Below are 26586 nucleotides of genomic sequence, written 5' to 3' on the forward strand. Positions count from 1 at the left end.
ACTCTCTTCCTAAGGCAAAGTTGGACCCCAGCCTTTTTTCATCCTGCCCCTAATGGAGGCCCAGCTCCTGAGTTGGCCCATGTCCACACTGCCTTTCCTGTGTTGAGCAGGGGTTAAGTGCTTTCCACTTAAATATGGAAATATGCTTAGATTTCTAAGCCTGTAATCCACCCCTCAGAAATAGCTGGAGCCGCCCTGTACTTACCTGTACCTACAAAATTTCAATACTAACTATTCCAATTCATGGTGGGCAGTACCAAGCTCCACTTCACCCCACCCCATTTCCCAAACCATGGAAGCTCGCATTGGCCTGGGCCTTTTCCAGCCTGCGTCCTCTCTTGCCTTTGTCCAGCCAGCCCTCCCTTACTACCTTCAAAAAGAGCTCTTGGCAGAACTACCCCAACCTCCTCACACTTGTCAGAGGCAAAGTCATGTGTGCAGCAGAGCATGAATGGGATGGCACTGCCAGCACAGTGGCTTTTGTGACCAAAGAACCCTGGAACCCTGTCCACCTGTTGTGTGCCTGCTCTGCCTGTTTTGAGGCACCACACCCCTCCTCTGCTCACTCAACACATCAACAACACCCCTCCCCCTCCAAGCTCCCAGTACTTCTCCAACTGCAAAGAAGGAAGAGCTACAATCTGCCGAAAATGGCAGATCAAGGACCCAGGAGGCAGACCTGGATGAATGATGCACAGCTGTTTTCTTCCCAGTCTTCACCAGAGAACTGCAGGGAAGCTCTCCAAATCCCACCCCCATCAATCAGCCTCTTTATCCTATAGTCTATCTCTAGCTGCCGGAAAGGCCAGCCTGCGTGTTACATGCACGTATGGGATGTCCATGGAGAGTTCCCATCCTCCGCATGCCCCCTTCCCATACCACTCTGAGGAAGGGAGGCCAAGGCCCCAGCCAGCCAGCTCTCAGAAACTGAGTTCCAAATAAAGCAGGTCTGAGCCCTGGCTCCTGAGGAAGTCGTGCTTTGTTCTCTCAGGCATCACAGAGCAGCATCTAGTGGCCTTTCTGGGCAGCACAGGTTACATAACTAGCCTGCAGCAGGGCTCCACAGCCAAGGGCCGCGGCCGCCGCTCCCAACGCCATCAGGATCTCGTTAACACACAAGGAAGCCCAGGCACCGTGAAGCCTGATGCCAGGAAGGGCCCATAAGTGAGGGAGCCAGGCCCATGCTAGCCCACGGGCCACCCCACCCTCTCAGCTGCACCTAGATGCAGCTTATCGAGGCCTGGGAGGGGAAGCAGTCCCTCGAGGTCTGGAGCAGCGCTGTCCAAAAAAAACCATGAGCCACAAATGCAAGCCCCGTAGATAATTAACTATTTTCTAGCAGCCACATTAAAAAAGTTAAAGAAACAGATATATTTTAATAGTACGTTTAACCCAATAAATGCTCAAAATATTTCAACATGTAAAAAAGTTGTTGAGCAATTTTTCATTCTTTTTTCACATTCTTCAAAGTCTGGCTTGTTTACATTTGCAGGGCATCACAGTTTGAACTAGCCATAATTTCAAGGACTCAACAGCCATATGGGGCTCATGACCACACACTGGACAGCACGGGTCTGCAGAAGTCAGCAGACCTGCCCAGGGAGATGACGAGAAGCCTGCTGCCCCACTGGGCTCCTGGGAGTGCCCTCCCCCAACTGCTCGGGCTCTGGATCCCTTTGGAATATTTTTAAAGTCCTTTATTGAAGCACAACTCTTCCTTAAGTAAAACAATACACAGAGACACAATACTGAAAGAGAATAGAGAGTGGCTCAGACTGGAGTTGGTGGCTAGAGCCCACCCTCCCTCCCAGTGGCCCCAGAGCCCCACAAGACAGGTCACTCCCAGGGTCTGAGGGGTAGTGTGAAAATCAATCCTTTTGAACAAGATTCCAAAAAACGAAAACTAAGCCACAACTGAATGCCAGGGCTCTCCAGGCACCTGTACTTCCATGATTTCATGTAACACTCCCACCACAATTACAACTACCAAGAAAGCGCCATCCTTGTCGTGTAAGTGAGGAAACGGGCTCAGAGGATATTACAACCCAAACCCCATGTCCTCACTGGACCATGATGCCTTGGAAAAACAAAGATAACTGAGCCCCATTTCCCATTTTAGCCCTCACAGACCAACGTTCTCACCCAAAGCCCTCCACTTGACCCCGGATCTAAAGGTCTCCCATGAAGCAAATGAAACGGTAGAGCTTTGTCCAGTCCAGAGGGCTACACAGAGCTGTCTGGACTTGATCAGAAAGCCCTCCAGCACTCAAGAAAGGACACTTTTTGAAAAAAAAATTGTTTTTATTGGAACTCATCTGAACATCAGATATACCTGGTGTTGGTTAGCAAGAACCGTTTGTACATTTGATATTGATGGTGCCAAAACCAAAACAGTGACTGGACATGATGGGGAAAGATGTTGAGAACAAAAACCTGATTTTGGAGAGGAAAATAAAAGCCAGTCAGATTCAGTGAGGATGCAAAACCTGGTACAACAAAATCCTTTTACAAAATATAAATTTATTACGAAAACCTGGAAGGATAATCTGACAAAGGGAAAGCAAGATAAAAGGAGGCCAGCAGGAAGGAGGCAGGAGGAGGGGGAGAGGAAAAAAGAAGACAAAGAAGAATGAGAGGAAGAAGAAAATACAGCTGAGCACAACAGAGGTGCAGAAGCTTACCTGCCCAAATGGCATTCAAAGCCTTGCTATGTAATCTCTTCATAAAACAAAGCATGCTGGAGTACAGTGCGCTACCTCCCATCCCTTCCACTTCTAAGAGGTAAATAAAGAAAGCTCCCTGGGAGGGGGACATGAGGTTGCTCAAAAACCCAACAACAAAAATTGGGAGAAAAAAAAAAAAAAACAACAACACACCCCACAGTCTCATTTCCGATGTTCACTGTTTAAAAAAGGAATAAATCCATCTGACAGCAGGAGAGAAGCAGGGGGATGGGGAGAGAAGCTGAAGTATTTCAGACAGCCTGGCTCCCCTGGAGGGGGGTAGGAGGAAGGAAGAGAGACATGGGATGGTCTTCTGGTTGAGAAGGGGAAAGAGGGGTGAGAGAAAAGAGCAGAGGACAGGGGCAGTTAAAACACTGACATCTAATCTAGTTTACTGTGTTAAAAAGAGCCACATGCACAGCAGGCCCCCTGAGGGCCCACACTGCTCCCCGTGTGGCCATGGTGACACTAGCTCCTGGCCACGTCCCCATTCCTTCCCAGGTTGGAGCGGAGCCGTGCAGGTGCTGCTGCGGCGGTGGCGGCGGCGGGACCTTCGGCCAGTCTGCTGGAGCCATTGTTGGGGGGAGGGCGGGGGGATGAGCCACATGGCAGGGGAAAGGACACGGAAACGCCTCGTTTCAAATAAAAAGGAAAATAGCAGTCTATACACAGTTGTTTGTTTTGGTTCAGTACAAACAGAATAAAAAGTCGTTGCTTTGATAGTCAGGCGAACACCCAATTCTGAAGAGGAGGCGAGGTGACGCCCAGCGGGTGGGTTAGGAGCCCCAGTGGCTGGCGGAGCGCCTGGCTTGGCGGCCCTCTCCCAGGAGGCAGAGAGCACAGCTTTAGGTAGTGTAAGCCTTTTTCCTTTTATTTAGAATAACCTTTTTTTTTCTTTTTTTCTCTTTTTTTAAGCAATTTCCCCACTCCCAAGTTGGGCCAGTAAAGATTACATGAACACTGGCACACCTATCGGCTGGAATACAGATGCACCAAATGAGGATTTAAAAACTTTCTGAGCGAAAAGTGGAACAGAAAGAAAAAATCTCCTAGCATTTTCCCCAAAGGTTTCACTCTCCCGCCACACACACTCTCCAAAGGACCGCTACAGATCCAACTCTGCAAGAGAAGACAGAGCAGTGTCAATCGGGGAAGCCGCAAGGCCACCAGGAGGCTTTCAGTCTCGACAGGCAGAAGACAGCGCTGCCCGGGCCCGGGTCCCGGAGTCAGCACTCACCTATGTCAGTTTCTTGGCTTTGTTGTAGAGGGAATCCACTACTTTACTCATGTTCTGAATTGTTTCCAGAGCAGCTTCATAAGTTTTATCTACTGGGGGTTCATCAAAAATAATCAAGACACCCTCCCCCTGGTCCAAGATCCCTGCAGAAAACACAAGCAAACCCAGGTAAAAGAAAGGATTAGACACACGAGCATTTGAGAAGCAGCCCACTCCCTAGCTGCCTCACTTTCTCCAGAAAGGAGGGGAAACAGAAGTCATCGTCCTGTTCCAATCGTGCATGTTTATTACACTCTCATCACAGGCATAAGAGGGGCAAGGATCCCAGGGAACCACCAGGTGATACAATGGAGCATCTTCTTTCAAGATAAACAAGAGCATGATGCCTCTTCACCATTTCATCACCTCCACCAGCCCCCTCGCCTGTATGACTGTTACTCACCATGAAATTTCTTGTCAAGAATCATCTGTGATAATTTCCTTTCCACGTCGGCCTAAAATCAAAGCACATGATTAAAGGGCCCAGCATCTACTAGTCAGAGATCACACTGACATGAAAGCCTTGTATAAAAGGATCTTATGGCAAATGGTCTGAAAATAAAACAGCAACAATGCATCTGCAGCTCTCAGCCCACGGTCCCCAGTCCCCACTGAGAAGCTTGGGAGCTTTGCAATAGGCCCAGCGGGTGTAAATGGCAGCCCCTCCACATGCCCCTTTCCCCATCCCTACCCTCAAGACAAGCTCAGGACTCCTTACCTTGGAGAGCTTGATGAGGCTAGATATGTGTTCGATCTAAAAGGAAAGGTAAAAAGACACCAACACTGAAAGGTTTACTTCTGCCTCTAATACCGGGATGAGGGTGGCGCTGGATCTTGAAATCCTGCCGAATGTCTCTACAGGGACACATTCTCTTTGGCTGTGCTTAGGTCTCTTGTGCTTGGTCCATATGCCTACCCTGCATCACTACAGACAACAAATACACTCCTGTCCCACACACCCAGAACAGAAAGCATTTACCACATGCACAGTGACTACAAAAGCTAGAAGGAGACTGCACTGAAAACAAGCAGGGGCAACCTCACCAGCCTCTACCCCACAGCATCCCTCTCCTTGACTCTCATTCCCTGTCAAGAAAATCCCAAGCTCTTGGGGATCTCTTGCCCAGCAGGTACACCCTTGGAAGTGAGTTCCTATTCTGAATGGTTGTGGGAAGGGAGGTGGCTACAGTGAGGACACCTAGCCAGAAACCCCCTGCCACCAGAGAAGAGCTAGAGTCCCCAAGAGGGTTCTTACCTGTACTCGGGAAAAAGGCTCAATGACGCGGATCAGATTCTGTTCCAGCAAGTTATCATACAACTTGGCCAAGTGTGTGCTGATGATCGGGTCATCTCGGAGCTCTGCCCGGTAATCTGTCAGAACCTGCCAAAAGAGCCGAGATGGGCACAGAAAAGGACTTGAAAGTCACGCTACTCGCAGCTTCCTAAGTAGTGTGCTGGCCCTTGTAACTACATGGTTGACTGTAGTTCTGGAGGATTTGGGAAGGTGAAAGAACAGCCGTGACTGAAGGCAGGAGAAAATGAAAAGAAGTAAAAGGTGGAGCCTAACCCTAGGCACCATCGTCCTGTCCAAGAACCTCACACTGACAGCTCAAACCATGTAAGCCCTAAGAGCAGCTCAGCTTTCAAGCTAAATTCACTGCAAAAGCAGTTCTCAATATGTATTCCACAGAACAAATAAGGTCTCCATGGGGGCAGGAGGAGGGGGAATTCTGAGGTTAAATAATAGGGAATGCTGAATTCCACAGCTAGCTCTTGGGGTTTTATAAGGAATATCAGCACAGAAAACAAAGTACTTTTCTAATTTTGTTTAGCCCTAGTGTTTCCCAAATATCGGATCACAGACCCTTTTTTTAATCCCTTCTAGAAGTGTTCCATCCAAATTTGGGGATAAAATGATCTAGACTCTTTGTTTATTTGTGTATGTGATTTATTTACCTTTAGTAATGTTCTCACAATATCCCAGCCTCATGTCAGCTGTGCTATGAGGTGTTAAGGGAAGCAAGCAAATCATGCCAAGTAAGGAAATGAAATTGGCAAGAAACCTCAAGGAAGATGATGAACCCTGGGGACAGAGAGCCACATGGTCTAGTTTCTGTCCACACTATTTTTCTTCCTGGATCTAGGTTTGTTTTTATTAAGTTGGTCATTATACTCAGACTAAGAGAGAGGCTCAGAAAAGTATGTCTCACCCTATCGCTTAGACAAGTTTTTCTCCCTTTCCAAACCTTCACAAACATTGTCTGAAAGCACAGGAGGCAAGGCCAGACTAGAACTTCCATCCTAAGGAAGTGTCTTTCAGCCCAGGTGCACACGTCAAAACTTCTCTTCTGTCCACAGAGGAGAAGCAGACCTGGCATTTCTGGAGCTGAAGTAACATCTAAGACCATGCCGCATGGTGCTTGTGTCAGACCCTGACACACATGAGCTGTGTAACTCAGGCCTCCTCTTTAAATTCCAGCTTCCCCAAGCATACAATACAGGTAACAGGTTTGTTGTGAAAAATCAAATGAAAGGGGACTTCCCTAGTGGTGCAGCGGTTAAGAATCTGCCTGCCAATGCAGGGGACATGGGTTCAATCACTGGTCCATGAAGATCCCACATGCCGCGGAGCAACTAAGCCCACGTGCCACAACTACTGAAGCCTGCGCTCCCTAGAGCCTCCGCGCCGCAACTACTGAAGCCCACACGCTCTAGGGGCCGCGTGCCGCAACTACTGAGCCCATGTGCTGCAACGACTGAAGCCCACAGGCATAGAGCCTGTGCTCCGCAACAAAGAGTGGCCCCCCACTCGCTGCAACTAGAGAAAGCCTGCACACAGCAATGAAGACCCAACGCAGCCAAAAAAAAAAAAAAAAAAAAAAAAAAATCAAGTGAAAGAAGGATGACAGAACTTTCTGAAACTGAAAGGTACTGTATATAAATGAGGTATGACAATTCAACAAGTTTCATTGTACAGAAGTGCTTAACTACTTCCTGGTTTTGATACTGTACTACAGATAAGATGTAACCACTGGGGAAAACTGGGTGAATGGTACATGGGATCACTCTGTACTATCTTTGCAACTTCTTGTGAAACTATAATCATTTAAAGATAAAAAAAACTTTTTAAAGTGCTTAAATGCCCCTCCCCTCCACCAGTTCCCTACCAACCCAATACCTTGCTTACCTTTTCAAAATCTGCCAGCGACCTGTTCTTGCTGGCCTGAGCCACACATTTTAATGCTTCTGTCTAAGAATAAAGAGAGAAACAGTGAAAGTGATCTGCACGCTCACATCCCAACAAGCCTCATGAGGAACATGCTATGTCCAAACTTCTGGCTGCAAGGAAGAACCTGCCCCACCACTGCTCTTCTTCAGAGGCCTAGGAAGAAAAGCTAGAGGAATACCACTGTGTGCCAACCAGTTTCCCTTTGAAAGCTGAAGTGACTTAAAGGTACTAGGAAATAGGAAGTTTTCCAGAAAAGAGACTTTGATAAAGCATTCTCCAAAGATGACAAGCTAAAAGGGAAAATGGCCAGAGAAGTGCGATTTCCTCGCCCCTCCTCCAAGACTCCCTATCCCTACACCCCACAGATGCCTTCCTGCCCTCAGACTTGATCATACCTTGTGCTTTATAAAAACTCATTCTGCTGGGTTTGGTGCAGGTCACAGACCAAGATTTACTTTCATTAAGCTTGAAGCATCAAAATTCTATGTATCATACTGAATGTTAAAACCCCAGAGTGATGAAGGTATAACCAAGGGTTAAGGGGCAACTTCTAACTTTATAAAACGTTATAAAAGGTACCCGACCAAGCTCTTAAGTCTCTACTCAGCACGAAATCTACAACATTCATCTTCCTGAGTGCCTGACTCCTGCATGAAAGCTGTCATCAAGGTACAAAGGACCAGAGGGAGCTCCTCTTGTACCAGCCTATGTACTTAAACAAGGAAGGTAGTGGTGTCTTATACTGCAGACTTTAAAAATGATGCAAAGCTAATCGTTAGTGTAGTTTGTCTCCAGCATTTGTCTTATAGACAGAAAAATGTCATAATGGGAATAGCATGAAACTTAAAGCCAGATAACCCAAGTTCAAAGTCTCGCTTCACCATTACTAGTTACCTGGCCTTGTTCTGGACACTTGACCTCTCTTAGCCCACCTCCTCAACTCTAATTCTAGATATGATAGTGAGTCTTTCACTACAGAAATAACCAATATTCTTTTGGTCAAAACTAGGAGCTGATCTGAAACTTTTTCTGATGAAAAGCCAATTAGGGCCTCTTGTATAGCAGCAAGAAATCATCTGTTGTGGACGTTCTGCCAAAGATACAGTGAGATAGCCAACGTGCCTGTTGTTTAGACAACTGCATTTGAAACCTAGAAAGACTCCTTTTACTTTACCAGTGATAATCAAGTAAAGTACAAAGTGATGATGCAGACATCTGAGACATCATCTTTACACAGGTCACACTCTTACCTATTCAGGCATAAAAGCCATCACAAATAGGGCTACTGACCATCAAAGGCCTCTTCTTGACCACACCCAAACTCAGGACAAGAGTGGGAAGGTACTGATAAGAGAAGCACTTGAATGAGTCATCAAAACCTAGTTTCTGCACCAAGCAATCTGACCTCTCTAAAGCACAAGCGCACCAGACCTTACCCGGCTCCACACTCTTGGAGAATCCAAGATTTCTTATTCCGCACATGAAATTTTCAAGCCAAGATCATGGTAGATACACTTTCCAGTCGAAGCTAAACGCAACCTAACTCACTGTAAATGCTACAGTTCAATTCTGAGTTCTGTTAAGTCCCTCAAACCACCCGATACCCACAAGAGCACCAAACATTGACTTTTCAGGCCAAGAATTAACAGTACAGGAAATACACCGAACGAGCTTAATGAAAAGAAGAGGGGGGAAGAAAGAATGAAGAGCGGAATGGAGACCTGAAGAGCACGGTCTCACTGAACACCATGTCTAATAACACGCTGCCTCAGAGTGAGCAGAGATCAGAACTGCAGTCAAGGCATCCCCTACCTGCCTCCCCGCATACCGAAGTGCAAGCTTCCCGCTCACCAAGGCCTGGACATCTTCTGGGCTAAAAAAAAAATACATACTCGGTCAACTACTCCAGGATGTTATGCTTCTAAGCATATGTTCAGGCAAATATCTTTTCCTCTGAAAAGACTCTGCCCACAGAGGTAATCAGCCCCCACCCCTAAACCCGTAGGCCTCTCACACCATAGACGCTAGGCTTTCTCCACTCTGGGCTCAGTGCTGAAAAGCAGGAAAACTCAACGTTAAAAAGAAAGCCACACTGGGAATTCCCTGGCGGTCCAGTGGTTAGGACTTGGCGCTTTCACTGCCGTGGCCCCGGGTTCAATCCCTGGTCTGGTCAGGGAACTAATATCCCGCAAGCTGCATGACATAGCCAAAAAAAAAAAAAAAAAAAGAAAAAGAAAAAGCCACACTGAACCTACCAGAAGTAATAGACCCAACAGGCAAAATGATACATATAAATCAAATCCCAGTATGACAGATCTTTCAAAACACAAGCCCTGTTTAATCCCAAGATCCAAAAAGAATCCCAGTCAGTATCTCATTTATTCCCAGAAAAGAATGTGGAATAATCCTGTAAATCTTTAGAAAAGGATCTAGCTGTCATACTTGCCGTTGTCGCCTTTTTCAAACCTCTCCCTAACTCTCCTTTAACCACCCCCATTCTGGGCGGCCCATTGGCTGGTGCTGGTCTGTAAGCCATTTCCTGGCCCTCTGCCCTGGGCTCAACAACTCTCTGGACAGAATTGTAGGATGAGGAGAACACTCAGAGGGGCTGGGAAAGAGATTTCTGAAATCTGTCTCTGAAAGACTAGCAAGGAAAAGTGCTCTGGATTACCTTCGATCCTCCCATTCCACCTCAATCAGCCCCACGAGGTGGCAGCTGCTGCTTCTGTAGCTGGCCAAACTCCCTGCCCAAGCCATCTCTGCCATGGCAGAAAATCTTAGATGAAGGACCTAAGTTCTCATATCCCAAAGTTAATGTGCACCTACGTGTTGAGCATGATTTTGCACAGCAACATGTACTTCAGAGATGTGATGGCCTTGGGGCTATCGATGGAGTCATAACCCTCAAATGCCTCATAGAAATATGAGTATGCAGTTTTCCAATCCTTCTCCTCTGCTGCATGGATAATACCTGGGCATTGAAAAGAAAAGAGTAAGAACCATATGAAATAATAGAACCATAAAATGTCACAGCTGGGAAGGGCCTCAAAAATCTATCCCAATCTCATCTACTTATTGATGAGGTCAGGAAAGAATAAAGGACCTGCCCAAAGTCACTGCCATCTAGTGGCAAAGCTGGGATTAGAACCCAGGTCTTTGGCCTCCCAGTTCAAGTCACCTTTCCAATATTAATTCCAAAGGAGTAAGAGACCCAACAAAAGGTGATCCTAAAAACCGCATATGGTAACATCTTTTCGCACCACCACAGCAGTCCTGCTATCCATTGGAACCACTAGAAAAGGCCACGTTTACCCTCCATGACATTACCTTCATGGGTCAGAAAACTGACACAAACATCCCTCCCTGGTTTGCCCAAATTACTAGTTTTAATAACATCAACCATTTCTTTAAGATAGCTTTTCTAAACTTGACACTTTTATAAGTAAGCAGCTTTCATGAGAGAGAAAAAGAAAATCCAACCTCTTACAGTCTCATTTCAGATACTGGTCATTTATAGATAGATGTACCTTTGCCTTGATGTGATCAGTAAATGGATTTCATGTAATGCCAAATCCATGAACTTAATTGTACACAGTTAAGCAGTATTACGCTACACTTCATCTAACCAGTTCTCTACTGTTTAGAAGCTGGGTTGCTCCCAATGAGCCTAACTTTGACTGAACCTGCTATTACTTCCAACCTACGCGATCACGTGGGATGACGTGAAAATTAGTTCTTCCTAGTTTGGAAGGCAACTAAGCCCCAAGATTCTGTGTGTCAGTTCTAACCCTGCCTCAGCCACATCCATTTGTTTACCACAGGGCTTCCCAACTTTCCCACATCAAGGTAAACGAATAAAGTATTCAGCACACTGGAGTAAAAGGATGAAACTGCTTACACATGACCCCAGGGGATCACTGTTTCAGACCACCCGTCACATACCTGTGTGCCTGGCATGCCAGTTGGGAACTTATGAATTAATAACCACTATTGAGTGATATGTGCCAAACCTACCCAAAAAGCCTCCTGTTTAGAGGCTGAAGGTTTCAGGTCCTTCTCCTACTACTGCTCTTAACTACAGAGGCCTGGAGAAAACCCACCCTCCTCTGTAGCCAAGGAGACCTCCCTCAAAAATACCCAACAGACTACTAGCACTGCCAAATTAAATGAGACAAATGCCCATTTTCCCATTCTTCCCAGTCCAGAGCTAGAATAGACCAGACAAAAAATAAGACTGATTTAAAAAAGAACAAAGTAAAGAAGAACTGGTATACTGCTTTCCAAAACACATTAGCAAATAGAGACCACATTAGGACTAAAAGCATCCCAGCTGGCATAGGACATTCATTATTTAAAGAAACAAAACACTAGACTGTTACTCATTCAACACAAATATTAACAAGGGCCTACCATGTGCCAAGCACTGATATAACTACTACAGAGAAAATAAATATGAATAAAGCCCTGAAGGAGCTCACAGTCTCACAGTGGTCATCAAAACAGAAACAAGGAGATTAGTACCGTAATATGTACCAAAGAATATACCTTTCATAGAGAAGTCCAAAGTAAAGAAGGCACTGAAGAGGGTTTATAAGGCAGACATGTGAGCTTGATCTGGAAGGATGCATAGGAGTTTGCCAAGGGGAGAAGATGGAAAGGGGAATTCCAAGCACAGAAGACAAAATATATAAAGGCACAGGAGCAGGAACACATAAAGTCATTTGGTGACTAGGACTGAAACCCAGAGATAACCATGAAAAGGATGTCTTCCTTTTGAATGCACTGTTAAAAGTAAAACAGCCTGGGGATAATGGGGAACCATTGGAGTTACATGATCAGGTCTGTGTTTCCAAAAAATGACTTTAGGACTAGTAAGCAAGATGGATTGAGAAAAGTGACTAGGGACAGTCAGATCAGTAAAAGACTACTCCAGTGGTCCGGTGGCATTAATTAGAGCAGTAATTGTAGAAATGGAAAAGAAAGGGCAGATTTGGAGACAGACCCAACCTGATACATCAGAAGAAAGAGTGACTGAGGATAATTAGTCAAGGGAGGAGAAGCAAGAAGACAATGCTGTCACAGAAGCATGGAGTGCTCAACAGTGTCAACCCCCCCCAAATTTGACAGAGGATAGAGGGGAGTTACTGTCTTTCAAGGAGTCAACAGAGACACCAAAGTAATGACATTCTCTCAACTTTTCCAAGAAGCCTGACAGAAAAGAAGAAGACAGCAATTTAGAAAGGACAAAAGGCTGTGCTTTTTCAGCTGGGGCCGTTCAAAGACTGAGAGGAAGGCCGGGCCAGGCTGGCGGGGCGCCTGACCACAGCGGCAGCAGTGCGCTCAGCCAGGCCCCCTCCCGCTCCCCTGCCCCTCTTGTTCACGTCCCCCCAGCAAGGAGGGCGGCACCAATGGCGGTGCCTCGGAGGCCGGCGAGGAGAGGGAGGCCGTGGGCAAGAGGAGGCGCCCGGGCTTGTTGGCCACCGCCTGGCTCACCTTCTACAACATCACCATGACTGTGGGGTGGCTGGTACTGCCTATTGCCAAGGTACGTTTTTATATGGAAAAAGGAACACACAAAGGTTTATATAAAAGTATTCAGAAGACACTTAAACTTTTCCAGACATTTGTCTTGCTTGAGATAGTCCACTGTTTAATTGGAATTGTACCTACTTCTGTGCTTGTGGCTGGGGTCCAAGGGAGTTCAAGAATCTTTATGGTGTGGCTCGTTACTCACAGTATAAAACCAATATAATTTTTTTTATCATCTTATATCCTGTCGGAGTTGCTGGTAAACTTCATACGATACGCAACGTATGATATACGCTGCCTTACCACACGTGAAGAAAACAGGAATGTTCTCAATAAGACTTCCCAATAAATACAATGTCTCTTTTGACTACTATCATTTTCTTCTTATAACCATGGCCTCATGTATACCATAGTTTCCACAACTCTACTTTCATACGTTACATCAGAGAAGACAGGTGCTTCATGGAGAGGTGACTGTCGAAAAGGATGATTAAATGATCCCTACAAGGTGCTTTTTCCAGAATAACCAGGATTACTTGAGTCCAAGTTTTAATAACAAGAATAAACAGCTTGATGAGAAAAAAAAAAAGACGGAGAGGAAGATCCAAGCGGAGACGAAAAACTAGACTTAGAACTGAAAAACTAAAGACTTAAAAAGGACAGGTAGGACTTCTCTGGTGGCGCAGTGGTTGAGAGTCCGCCTGCCGATGCAGGGGACGCGGGTTCGTGCCCCTGTCTGGGAAGATCGCACAAGCCGTGGAGCGGCTGGGCCCGTGAGCCATGGCCGCTGAGCCTGCGCATCCGGAGCCTGTGCTCCGCAACGGGAGAGGCCACAGCAGTGAGAGGCCCGCGTACCGCAAAAAAAAAAAAAAAAAGACAGGTAGAATGATCATGCTTGATGATGGGTAAAAATAAACAATGATACAAATTCTGGGGAGGAAAGAGAAGTAAAGAAGGTTCACATAAAAATGGCCTCTATTTGCTCTGAGAAATAAGATGCAAGTTCATCTCTTGACCATGAAGAAAGAACATAATGAAGAGTAGTGGCTTAAACAAAGTGCCGGTATTTGGTCAAAGCAAGGTACTGTGTGATAAGAACTTACATTCATCATCTCATTTAATCCTCACTCCCATCCTATGAGGAGGTACAATTATTTATCACCATTTTTCAGATGAGCTAAAGAAAAATTTAAGTAACTTGCCCAGTCACACAGCTAGAAATTTGCAGAACCAAAATTTCAACCTAGAAAAGTTGTTTTCTAGACTTTTTTCTAGAGCTTCTGCTTTTAACCTGAATCACAAAACATGCCATTTGATACTGACAATACCTGAGAGGCAAGTATGATAGCTATTATCTCCCTCTTACAGTTTTACATGGAAACAAAGATTGCGAAGAGGTAATACCAGGTAACGCTAGTTAGTCCTCTGACTCCAATAATGCTCCTTCAATAATGATAAGTTATAACTAATAAAAGCTGCTGACTACAAGAAAAAGTATTCTATTGCCAATCCATGGCCTCCTAGCCCCAAAATTCACACACTCCATCAGAAAGCAACCCACTACACTCGACGGAAATGGGGGGCTGGGGGGGGGGTGTCTTTCCTCAGCCTAGATCTGAGGCCCTTTAGAAAAGTTCAACATGCTTTACAAAGGTCTCCAAGTGACAAGAGACTTGGGTTAGTCCAATTCTGGAGAGAAGTGCTACCATTCTGAGTAAGTGACTAAGATGGAAGATAAGGGAGAGCTTTTTAAACCTAAGTGAGACCTCTCTAGGGTGTTGGCTTTAACAATCAGTTTGCCTGGTCAACCACAGATTAAGCATGTTCTTAATATATTTTAGGCAGTTAACAGCAAGTGAAGAGGAGGGGGGCAGCTAGTGAGAGAGCTAACCTTCCACTGGTTTCTCTGAGGAAGCTTGAGCCAAAACAGCCAATTTTATTCTCCAGCCCCAAACCCCCAGTCCTTTCACCTGTGAGGTAAGATGAGCTTTAAGAAAACATGGGGTGTTACCTGACTGCATATCCAAGGTGGCCTGCAATTTAGGGGGGCAGTAAATGGCATTTGCTGTGGTTCGAGCAGAGGTTAAGGCAGCTCGGGCTTTTGGCAGGTTGCTCAGGGCATGGTATGTTTTGCTTTCTAAAAGCTGTACTTCCACCAAAAGGGCTTTGTCATCCATCTTTTTCAACTCCCGCAGCAACTGAGAACCTGGAGAAAGAAAAACATATACCCCCTTTGTTAGCCATAATCTTAATATTTTAATATTGTACTATTTCCCTCTCACCCTCATAAGAACACTCAGGATAAAGAAACCTGCCTGAACTCAAAAAGAGGTTATTTATTTGCAAGATTTAAATTTTCTGCTAATGTGCTATCTTACAAAAGAGAAACACAGATCTCTCTGAAGCCTTTCTGCACACAAAGGACATTACAGCCAAGAATCATATAAGCTTACTCCTAAGATTTGAATACAGTGGGAATCCCCACCCAGAAAATGCTGAAATTACTTATCCAGTTCAGAGAGACACTCGATCTCACTCTCTTCCTGTCCAATAATCACAAGACTACATAGGAAACACCAGGCACTAGGGTTGGTAGGGGAAGGAAAGAACTTTGGACACACTAACATTCTCCAAATACACCTTCTTCCCCCTGCTCAACATCACTAGTTTAGTCATTAGGGAAATGTAAATCAAAACCAAAATGAGATACTACTTCACACCCAATAAGGTGGCTAAAATTAAAAAGACAGACAATATTAGGAAATGTTGGTGAGGATGTGGAGAAACTGGAACTCTCCTCATACACTGCTGGTGAGAATGTAAAATGGTGTAGCCACTTTGGAAAACAGTTTGGCAGTTCCTCAAAAGCTGAACAGAGTTACCATATGATCCAGCAATTCTACTTCTGGGTATATTATACCCAAAAGAAAAACATGTCCACATAAAACCTGTTCACAGCAGTATTCATAATAGCCAAAAAGTGGAAACAATCTAAATGTCCATCAAATGATGAATGGATGAAGAAAATGTCGTACAGCTATACAATGGAATATTATTCATCAATAAAAGCACTGCTATATGCTACAACACAGATGAACCTTGAAAACATTATGCTAAGAGAAAGAAGCCAATCAAAAAGACCACATACTGTATGATTCCATTTATGTGAAATGTCCAGAATAGGCAAATCTACAGAGGCAAAAAGTAGTTAGTAGATTGCCTGGGAAGGTGGGCAGGCAGAGATGATGGATGGGGAATTAATGAGAAGAGACAACTAATGGGTACAAGGTTACGCTCTGGGGCGATGAAAATGTCTGAAATCAGACAGTGGTGACAGTGGCACAATTCTGTGAATATACTAAAAATCACTGATTGTACACTTTTAAAGGGTGAATTTTATGGTCTGTGAATTATGTCTCAATAAACCTGTTACTTTTTGTAACGCTACTAGTTGTTTGAACCATATGAAATTTCCATTTTTGCAGGATAAGAATTGAATATTGACAATTTTTCAACTTAATAGATCAGGAAAGCCGTGTTCTTCCATCTGGGGAAAACAGTCCAGATGTATCCATTAATTTAAAAAAAAAAAACAGCAGGCAAAGATTTCACGGTGTTTAAAAGCCAAAAGGAAAAGCCTTTAGTTGGCCCACTTCGGGTTTCCCATGTGTTTGCACCCAGTTAATTTCCTGATATTTAAACTAGATTTTAAGAATAATTATAAACAGATACAGTAGACGTGATAGTAAACACGAGCAATTTGACCCTTTTGTTCTCTGAAGTTGACAGTTAGTTTCTTAGAACTTCTAAATGGCATTTTTCCATGACAGATTCAGTAAATGGAAGCCACACTAAATTCTTCTTAGAAGTAGACAGAATATAAATTATTAATATGTAACTAGTAAGAGTAGCCAGGTTTGGAATACATTCATTTAGCCAGCTACAGACGCCTTACTAGCTTCCACCAGCTTACTTACCCAAATGCAATGCTTCCTGGTACCTCTTGGTATCAAAGTACAAAGACACCAGTCTTGCCTAGGAAAGAGAAAAGGCATTGACTGACGGAAAGGGGAGGAAAAAAGCCAAAGAAAGAAATCAAAGATTGACAGTCACAGAACTGTTACTGTTGAATATTCAAGTCCTGATGAAAGCACCAAATTCAGCCTAAAAAATCATCTAGCCCATGATATTATCTCCTATTATAGCCAGTGACTGACTAAACCACGTTGCTGCTTACTTTTCTGAGCCAAGCAGCAGGTCTCTCTCAAAACTTCAACCAGAGCAATTCTCATGAGTGCGACACTGCTACCAATAATTTCAGGTGCCCGGATAATACAAAGTTGCTGAAAATACTTTTGATCAGGATGGTATTACTTATATGCACAGTCCTTCAAATGCCTAGCGATCTGAAATCAGTACTAATGTAGGCACATACCTCCAAAGCTTGGCGTAAGAAAGTTCTCTTCTCTGATTTGGCCCATTCGATGCACTCTAAACACAACTCGACCTGCAACAGGGGGAGAGACAGTACGTGCAACATTATGTCTTCACGTTCTTCCCACAAGCCTTGCTCTGGAGAACAGCTTTCATCTCCTCCTTACATACCCATGTTTACTGTCTCAGGGGCATGCCTTGATCCCCAGTATCTCAATATGTAGTGATTATAGCATAATGGAAAATCAACTTGGCTTTTTACACACAAAGTATCTTTGTGCTTAGATTGTGTTCCCTTGGAAAAGAGCTTCATCCTCAAGATTCCTCTTCTACTGTCCCAGGAGAGACCCAGGCTACATACATAGCGCTGGAATGTAGATTTCTATAATGGCTGAGAAATTTTTAAAGCAGAAATTTCTCCCTGAATAGTAATAGTAATGTGTTCATGTGACTATATTGGTCATAAACGGGAGAAATTCTCAGCCTAGGCACAAGTGTCTTACTCCTAACAGTTGCCTGTAAGACTCAAAAAGCCCAGCTGGCTTTTCCCTTCCAAATTCTAAGAAGTGCAACCAACAATTCTCATCACAATACAGCAAATTAGCTTGTACTACAGGAAGTAAAAAGAAATGAGAATTAGCCTAACACTTTAAGGGGCTTTTAAGCTTTCTTTAAAGGCACTTTGAACCCCAGTTCTATATGCTACCCAAGCAGTAAGGTACCATGCAAAGTAACTAACGTAAAGTAGTGTTCTATGCTAGATAGTCTACATGCCATAGGTACCCTTGCTATAGTAGCTCTGACAAGTACATATTAAGAGCTTCAGATCTTGTATCACTTCTGTTACTGTGAGTTAAGATTCATAATCAGGGCATGAAAAGAAACTGAGCTTTCCAGAGAACTAAGTGCTAAAAGAACAGGTTTCTATGTAAATCCCAAGTTCTCTTAAGAGATGTTACAAGGAGGGAAAAGTAAAGGGGCATAATCCAAATTGACAGACCTTCTGCCTTTAGATAAATGGATGACATTACATGGCATTTGGAGGATGCACCAGTAAGGGTCAATGAAATCTTTATAACTCACTGGAGCCCCCTAGTGGCTACTTAATCCCCAACTCTAAACTCAACTGCCCTCATACAGTAAATTCTACAAAACCTAAAATAAAAGCAAGCCAGTCACAATTTCACAGTTTTGAGTTTTGTTCTAAAAAGCCAAACTCAAAGTAATATCTCTGTTCATGACATGAACGGAACTGAAAATATTTTGCTGAACATTTTTAGCAACAAGAATAAAAATCTTCAGTCCTACGTGTCTTTGGGGGCTAAGAAATGCTTACCATCAGTTTTACCCAGCAAGCTTTTTCAAACAATGCAGAAATGAACGCCTAGGCTCCTGATCCAGTAGTCTGGAATAAAAGGTTGGCCACTCTGATGTATATCCCTAATTAAGAAACACGTTCTACTCTAGCATCTCAACCCGTCCCCATTTCCCTGACAGTCCAGATGTTAAGTGACACACCCAAGGTCACGTATACAGCTGTTGGGACCAGAACTTGACCCTACCTCAACCCAGCCTTAATAAACTCAGGTCAATACAGACATTTCTCCTAGAGCGGGGCATCTGTACAACATGAACTGCCTATCTGTTATCAATTACAGGGTACGTGCTTTGCAATATCTGGGACTATAATTGGTGAAACCAGTGCTTCAGTTTTAAGAAAAAATTTTCAAGGCCACTGGCCTTGCTACACAGCTTGAGAGCTTTTGTCCTTTGTTAATGCTAAGGATGACTGATAAAGGGGATAAGAATACACAAGAAGCCCATGCTTCTGGAGGAAGCCCTACCTGAGTACAAAAGCTTGACACGGTCAAGATTAGGTATTTTTTAAGCTTTAAATAAATAAACTTAGCCATTTTTTATATGCCTTTATTAACTAAATTCCTAAGGGAAAAAATTAACTACCATTCTAAGTCTGAAATTCTCTAGCACAAACTCCCTTTTTTCCCTTGAAATAATTGTTTCATTAACAGGATTTTTGATGTAAGGTTTCTTAAAATGTCCTATTGTGTTTTAGCTGGATAGACTATACCAAAAAATGGCTTCCCATAGAAACTGCCTAGAGATCCCTAGAAGGTAGAATGAATTCTGGAATTTCAGTTCACTATTTGGCAGGGATCTGGTTCACTCTTCTTGCCTCTTCTTCACCCCAACTCTCTACTCCCCTCCCCTTGCTAACCACCCCGATCCTCAGTCTCCCACCCCACCCATATAGCCTCACTTCCTAGGCTCTAAAGTTTAGTACTGCAAATGAGCAGAACCTAACCTGAATCATATCAGCTTTTGGAATACAGCAAGCTGAAGATTGTTCTGTAGATCTGACTTATGGTCAGTCCCCAAATACAAAAAGGCAAGGAAAATCCCCTCCCCCATACTCTTGGTGTTAAACTCCCCAACACCCTAGCTCTTGGTACCAAACTCCCCCAAACTCCTAGCTCTCTTAACAATGTCCTAACACGTCATATTTTGCCTCAGGCCTCAACAGTACCATGACAGTGATCCACCTATGACTTGCTCCTCTATCCTTTCCCATTAGTCAATCAAAGAATTTTAAAAGAACCTAGAATTTTCCAAGATGAAGAAGACTATATCCAGTTTCCCCAAGTCAGAGGCCTTGAGTCACAGAGACAAATGTAATAACAATACCCCATGCTTATATCTCAAGTCAATAAACTTAAGTCTTAATTCAACAAAGTATCTCCTGAGCGCCTACCATCTGGAGGGCATAATCCACACATTCCCTCAACAAATACTAGTTATGTACCTTCTCTGGGCCGAACCACTCTAAGTGCAGAGGATGCAGCAGTAAATAGGACACAGTACCTATCCTCACGAAACTTATACTCTAAGTAGGAAAGGGAGGTTAAAAAGTAAAATAGGGCTTCCCTGGTGGCGCAGTGGTTGAGAGTCCGCCTGCCGATGCAGGGGACACGGGTTCGTGCCCCGGTCTGGGAAGATCCCACATGCCGCGGAGCGGTTGGGCCCGTGAGCCATGGCCGTTGGGCCTGCGCGTCCGGAGCCTGTGCTCCGCAACGGGAGAGGCCACAACAGTGAGAGGCCCGCATACAGCAAAAAAAAAAAAAAAAAAAGTAAAATAAATACGAAGAAAGCAGAGATAGGTATTTTAGATAAGGTGATAACAGAAGGTCTCTGAGGAAATGAGATGTAAGCAAAGACTTGAAATGATGTGAAGAAAAAAGCTGTGTTAAGATCAGGCTGAGAGCGGGACTTCCGTGGTGGTCCAGTGGTTAGGACTCAGTGCTTCCATTGCAGGGGGCACAGGTTCGATCCCTGGTCAGGGAACTAAGATCCCACAAGCAATGCAGTGCGGCAAAAAAAAAAGGTCAGATGTATAAAAATGCCCCAAAGCTAGAACAGTTTAAAGCTAAGGCAAAAGGCCAGTGTTACAGCTGTAAAGAAAGTAAAAGAAAGAATAATATGGTAGGTGAGGTCAGAGGTAGCCATGGTTAAGGAATAGCCATGAATTAGGAATGAGAAAGGCACTGTGGTACTACAAGGGATATAGGGCTTCACCTGAATGAGACTATATTACAGTAAATAAAATAAAGCAAGGGACTTTCCTGGTGGCACAGTGGTTAAGAATCCGCCTGCCAATGCAGGGGACACGGGTTTGAGCCCTGGTCCAGAAGACACCACATGCCGTGGAGCAACTAAGCCCGTGCTCCACAACTACTGAGCCTGTGCTCTATAGCCTCAAGCCACAACTACTGAGCGCGCGTGCCACAACTACTGAAGCCCATGCACCTAGAGCCCGTGCTCCACAACAAGAGAAGCCACCGCGATGAGAAGCCCGCGCACCACAATGAAGAGTAGCCCCTGCTCTCCACAACTAGAGAAAGCCTGCGTGCAGCAACGAAGACCCAAAGCAGCCAAAAATAAATAAATAATTTTTTAAAAAAATTTTAAAAAGGGAAGAAAATAACGCAAATGTTCAGGTAATCATCATACAAGGCATAATCAAAAATATAACATGTACAAAATATAATGTGGATCACTGAAGAGTTGAGATCACAGTGACGTCAACAAGGGAAGATTTCAGAGGAGGTGGTACTTGACGTGGAGCTACCGAACGGAAAGGTACTATCATGAAGAGTGTGCAGGACTTGCTCAGCAAGTATCCAACAAGGCTGGCCATGTTCGGTACACTTCATAGAGTACGAGGAGATCAGACTGTCACGCTAAGTTGTATTGTAGGAAAACACGTAACACCTAATTCTGTAGGCAACAGAGAGTCACTGAAGGCTCAAGTTACGGGTGAACAGTGAGGGGAATAAAACGTTCAGAGGGTTACTTGGTGGGGATATCTCTCAAAATGGTGGTACGAGGCTTTTGCAATAGTCTAAGTAAGAAATAATTCGTAAAGCAATTATAGTCCAATAAAGATGTTAAAAAAAAAAGAAAGAAAGAATTAGAACCCACTGTATATATCAACAATACCTCAAAAAAAAAAAAAGAGAAGACTTAGAACCCGAACTAGACGGCAGCTGTACGTAGAGAGCAAATATGAAAAGAGGTGGAGACAGAGAGTGAAGAAAGTTGCACTGGCAGAATTTAATAAACGGTTGGATGCCGACGTTGCCATGTGGAGTGTGAGGTGCAAGCAGCACCATCTGGATGATTTTGGTAATTTATTCCAAAACGAGCAGATAACCTGCCGTCCACAAAAATCACTGCAAGAAGACCTGCTAAGTGGATTAAGACTCTCGCTCTTGATAAAAAGCTAAACTACTGGGACTTCCCTGGCGGCACAGTGGATAAGAATCCACCTGCCAACGCAGGGGACACGGGTTCAATCCCTGGTCCGGGAAGACCCCACATGCCGCGGAGCAACTAAGCCCGTGCGCCACAACTACTGAGCCTGCGCTCTAGAGCCCGCGAGCCACAACGACTGAGCCCGCGTGCCACAACTACTGAAGCCCGCGCGCCTAGAGCCCGTGCTCTGCAACAAGAGAAGCCACTGCAATGAGAAGCCCACACACCGCAAGGAAAAGTAGCCCCCGCTCACCACAGTTAGAGAAAGCCTGCACACAGCAATGAAGAACCAACGCAGCCAAAAATAAATAAAATTAAATCTTAAAAAAAAAAAAAAAAAAAGCTACACTACTAAACATCAAAAACAAAAGAAACCGACAGCTCTTACTCGGCACTAAGATGACACTGACAATAAAATGACACAGTACCTGAGAGTGTTTCCTTTCACCCTAAGATAAGGAAGAAAGGTTTCTAGTTGACAAAAAAGTAATGTGCAATGAACAACAGCAATGTACACACACAGTTAAAGGAGGGCCTACCCAGACATGGAACACATGACAAAGGCCAGTAAACCCCACTAGCCAATTAACAGGAGAGCACTAAATTATGATTTCAATAATTTGGATAAAGGAGTAGAACCGGTCATTAAACAACTGTAGCTCTATCCAGAGTCAGCTCTATGTTATGGGAAGGGACAAATTCCAAGACTTCAGTGTCAAAGAAGCAGCTTGGATAATTAATTTTTTCTGCCTAAAATGTTCCAAGTAACATTTATTAGTCTGTTTCAAGCTAATACTTATTGGTCAGTCCATTCTAAGGCATCCTAGGGGACTTCCCTAGCGGTCCAGTGGTTAAGACTCCATCCACGCTTCTTCCAATGCAGGGGGCGCGGGTTCGACCCCTAGTTGGGGAACTAAGATCCCACATGCCGCACGGCGTAGCCAAGGGAAAAAAAAAAAAGAACAAGGCATCCTAATTCAAACAAAAGACGGGGTGTCACTTTTTCATGAGAACAAATACAATTTTTTTAAAAATTAGGGTTAGATGTAAGAGTAGTGCCCCTTAGAAAAATCACTTTTTCTTTTAAATTATTCATAAAAATAATTTTAATGCTTTGGTTCAAAAGGCAGCTATCTACATATCTATTTTTGATCTACTGTCATGAAACACAGTTCTCCCAGAAACAAATGAATTTGAAGACTTCACTACAGATGAATTTTCTACAATGAAGTTAGTTTATGGTGTTGAAACTAGGTTTCAAAGAATCATTAAGGCAAGAAACCAGATTTTACAGAATGGTTTTTGTAAAACCATTTTACATGATTTCAAAGTGAGATCCATATGTGCTAGGTTTCTGAAGTTCCCCATTATGTGCTCAATATGCCACTAAGCCCCTTCATATCTTTTACACCCACAGAGGCTATGGCACACAATGATATATATATATATATATATATATATACACATATATATATATAAAATAACCAACTACCAATTCTTATCCCTGCCTTTATACCATCTGATGTTTTATATATTTGTTTATCACCTGCCTTCATCATTAAAATATAATTCTCATGAGAGCAACAACTGTATGCTGTTACAAATGAATCCCCAGTATCTATAACAGTGCCTAACACATAGCAGGCACTAGTGAGTGCTGATCGATAAATCTACAGAAAAGACAACTATAGTCTTCCTACAAACAGATTCAAGCAACCACCATATACCCTGCTTGAATCTGCCACTTTTTACAGAATGAATTTTAACTTTGGTAGCGTCTCCTTCTCCTGAATTGCAGACAATACAGCTATCTTTGAAGAACGGGAAGAGGCTCAGTGATTCCAAAGAGGCACTCTTCAGTGCAGCTCAGGGTCTAGTCTGAACTCACAGGGGACATGTACAGGTATACCAGTCACTTCTGCACACACAAGACAAAAACAGATGGATGCTCACCCCTCAATAAAGGCATAAATGCAGTACAAGACATGCCAAGAAGGGATGCCACAAGACTTAATTAGTGCTCACAAGGAGCTTTGTGACACAGAATGAAAGGTACCACAGACACAGAAAACATTACAAAGGTGTGGCAATACAATACCTCAAAGACAAGAATCAGTTTGTGACCCTGATGTAATGAGGATTCCAGGGACCACTGACAATCTCCACTTACAAAGCAAAGCATGGAACAGACCCAAAGTATCAAATGCCCTGTAACAAAGAGAAACTGACATGATAAGTCCTGCGCTGTCCTCCCAGTTGTCCCTTCCACATTAGTACCACAATGCAGGCAGGCATTTCTTTCACTGAAACAACACTTTGCTCCATATTGTCTACCTTCTGTCATTAAAGTAGCTTACCTCCTGTCCTGTAGCTGCTTCCATATCAAGAAACAGATCAAGAAGAGATCGGACCAGACGAGCTGCTTTAGCCTTGCTGATGGAATTCAAGAAGGGTCGCACATATTTCAGCAGTCCTCCAAGCTCTGTGTGGAAGGCAATTCAGACAAGAAAAAGTACACATCAATATTAGGGACAAAATACCCATTAAAAAATGACCCAAGATCATAAAACCAGTACTTATGTCTGGAATCAGTCAAAATGAAACTTAGTAGGAATTTAAGGCATTCTTAGCAGGTAATGGAGTAGCAAAAAAGTTAACAACATATACCAAATCTGTATTCCATTCCCCACTCAGCCTCTGGATTACTGTGAGGGTCCTGGGAAAAGCTCATGTCTGTCTGCCTCATGAGTACAGCAAAGTACTCACACTCTCAGAAAACAGTTTTCTAGAACACGAAATATGCTATGCCTCTACCACCTTAGACAAAATTACTTCCCCACAGCTACCAAATTTATCAGGTTATAGGAGTTAAATTTTTTTTTTTCCTAATTTCCAACCAAGTCTGTCTCAGCAGTTCCCCTTAAACAGAGATTTTCAATTCCAGGTTCCTTTTTTCTCCCTTCCTGAAGTAATAATGCCCAGCTTAGCCTTTTACCAATATAATTTCCATGGCACTCTTTTGAATAAACTTTTCACATACAAGTTAGGGTGTCTTTCCCTTAGAGTTATACTACAACCTTTTTTTTTTTTTTTTTTTTTTTCTTTTTGCGGTATGCGGGCCTCTCACTGTTGTGGCCTCTCCCGTTGCGGAGCACAGGCTCCGGATGCGCAGGCCCAGCGGCCATGGCTCACGGGCCCAGCCGCTCCGCGGCATATGGGATCCTCCCAGACCGGGGCACGAACCCGTATCCCCTGCATCGGCAGGCGGACTCTCAACCACTGCGCCACCAGGGAGGCCCTACTACAACCTTTTAAAATTCCTCATTAATCGGCAAAACCTAAGTCTTAAACTATGATAAAAAAGCCGTCAACCACAGAGGTTCCCCCCACCCCTTATGTAAGAAAAGAGGGTGGCACAGTAATCTAAGGGAGCACCTTTAGAAACAAACGTGAAAATTAGAGAATATTTCAACTAAACGACTAAGGAAGTACTTTGGGAATGTAGGTTAAAATTACTTTAGTGCCACTGCCTCCAACTGTAGACTCATCCTCCTGAGAACTCGAATTCAGGGCAAGCAAGCCTCCCCCTCCTGAGAATGCTAATTCAGGGTCTTGAATCCTCATCTGCCTGCACAGTCACAGGATACATGGGACTGTGTCAGGTATAAAAGGAACTTTATGCAGAGTGGAAAAGTTCATCTTTCCCTTCACTCCCCAGTACTGACCTGTGAATCCCACCGTCTAGGATTTTTTTCCAATTCTGCCACTCCATTCACCCCTGTACCGACTACACACACGCCTGCTTTCATGCCTCGCTCATGCTGCATTTCCACCTGGAATCCCTCCCCATCACTTCGACCTATGTAGATCTTAGATGCCCTTTTAGGTCCAGCTGAAGTCCTAGTGAGTCTTCCATGCCAATGCCAGGCTACACTGATTTCTCTCCCTCAAATTACTTTTGCATTTATGCAAACTTCAATTACGTTATATAATCATAGTCTTTTAAAAGCAGTCTAGTGCAATGTCCCTTCTGAAACAGCATTTCCCACTATGCTTGAACAAATCTAAACACTCCCTAGTGACAGAAATATTCAGAAAGTAGACGATTCCAGTGCTGGTCAAACTAAATTGTTCTTTTCTGAAACATGAGTCTATACCCTCTTTCCACGTGGCTTCAAATATTTGAAGGTAACTATCACTCATATCTCCCTAACTTTCCCTTTCTCCAAGCTAAACAGCTTTAACTATTTCAACTGTTCCTCCAATGTCCTGGTTTCTAGATTCCTTGTCACCTTAGTTGCCCTCCTCTGAATTAACTCTAGTTTGCAAATGTACCACTTGTGGTCCCCAGAACTGAATCAACGTTCCATGCAGGGTCAGACCAGTAGTCATGGCTTAATTCTCCTGACTGGACTGCCACATGTAACACAAGAAGCATGTTTTGCTTTTGCTAATAGCACTCTTTGTTCAGACTGAGTCCATAAGGTCTTTTTGCATAGAGAGGTAATTCCCCACGTTCTTCTGTTTTGATAAATAGTTTAAGTATATAACTTTATACTTTCTAC

At 43.8% G+C, this 26586-nt stretch overlaps 1 protein-coding gene and 1 pseudogene across 2 annotated transcripts in view; one reads left to right on the forward strand and one right to left on the reverse strand.

Annotated features, from left to right (window-relative positions):
* Positions 1 to 2280: 2280 nt before the first annotated feature.
* PSMD11 (proteasome 26S subunit, non-ATPase 11) overlaps positions 2281 to 26586 on the reverse strand; it is a 30305-nt gene continuing 5999 nt past the window's right edge. The window contains exons 3-14 of the mRNA XM_081220282.1: positions 24379 to 24503; positions 17193 to 17264; positions 16735 to 16792; positions 14769 to 14963; positions 10055 to 10199; positions 9041 to 9101; positions 7187 to 7249; positions 5255 to 5380; positions 4718 to 4753; positions 4403 to 4454; positions 3961 to 4103; positions 2281 to 3842 (exon numbers count right to left, since the gene is read on the reverse strand). Of these exons, the coding sequence (XP_081076408.1) occupies positions 3961 to 4103; positions 4403 to 4454; positions 4718 to 4753; positions 5255 to 5380; positions 7187 to 7249; positions 9041 to 9101; positions 10055 to 10199; positions 14769 to 14963; positions 16735 to 16792; positions 17193 to 17264; positions 24379 to 24503 (1076 nt within the window). The 3' untranslated portion in view covers positions 2281 to 3842. The remainder of the gene's footprint in view (positions 3843 to 3960; positions 4104 to 4402; positions 4455 to 4717; positions 4754 to 5254; positions 5381 to 7186; positions 7250 to 9040; positions 9102 to 10054; positions 10200 to 14768; positions 14964 to 16734; positions 16793 to 17192; positions 17265 to 24378; positions 24504 to 26586) is intronic.
* Positions 12085 to 13170, forward strand: LOC308607661 (very-long-chain (3R)-3-hydroxyacyl-CoA dehydratase 1-like; annotated as a pseudogene). The gene is made up of 2 exons: positions 12085 to 12099; positions 12555 to 13170. The product of its transcript is annotated as a very-long-chain (3R)-3-hydroxyacyl-CoA dehydratase 1-like (transcript).

The sequence above is a fragment of the Mesoplodon bidens genome (assembly GCF_964165515.1).
Source record: "Mesoplodon bidens genome assembly, chromosome: 19".
NCBI classification, from domain to species: Eukaryota; Metazoa; Chordata; class Mammalia; order Artiodactyla; family Ziphiidae; genus Mesoplodon; species Mesoplodon bidens.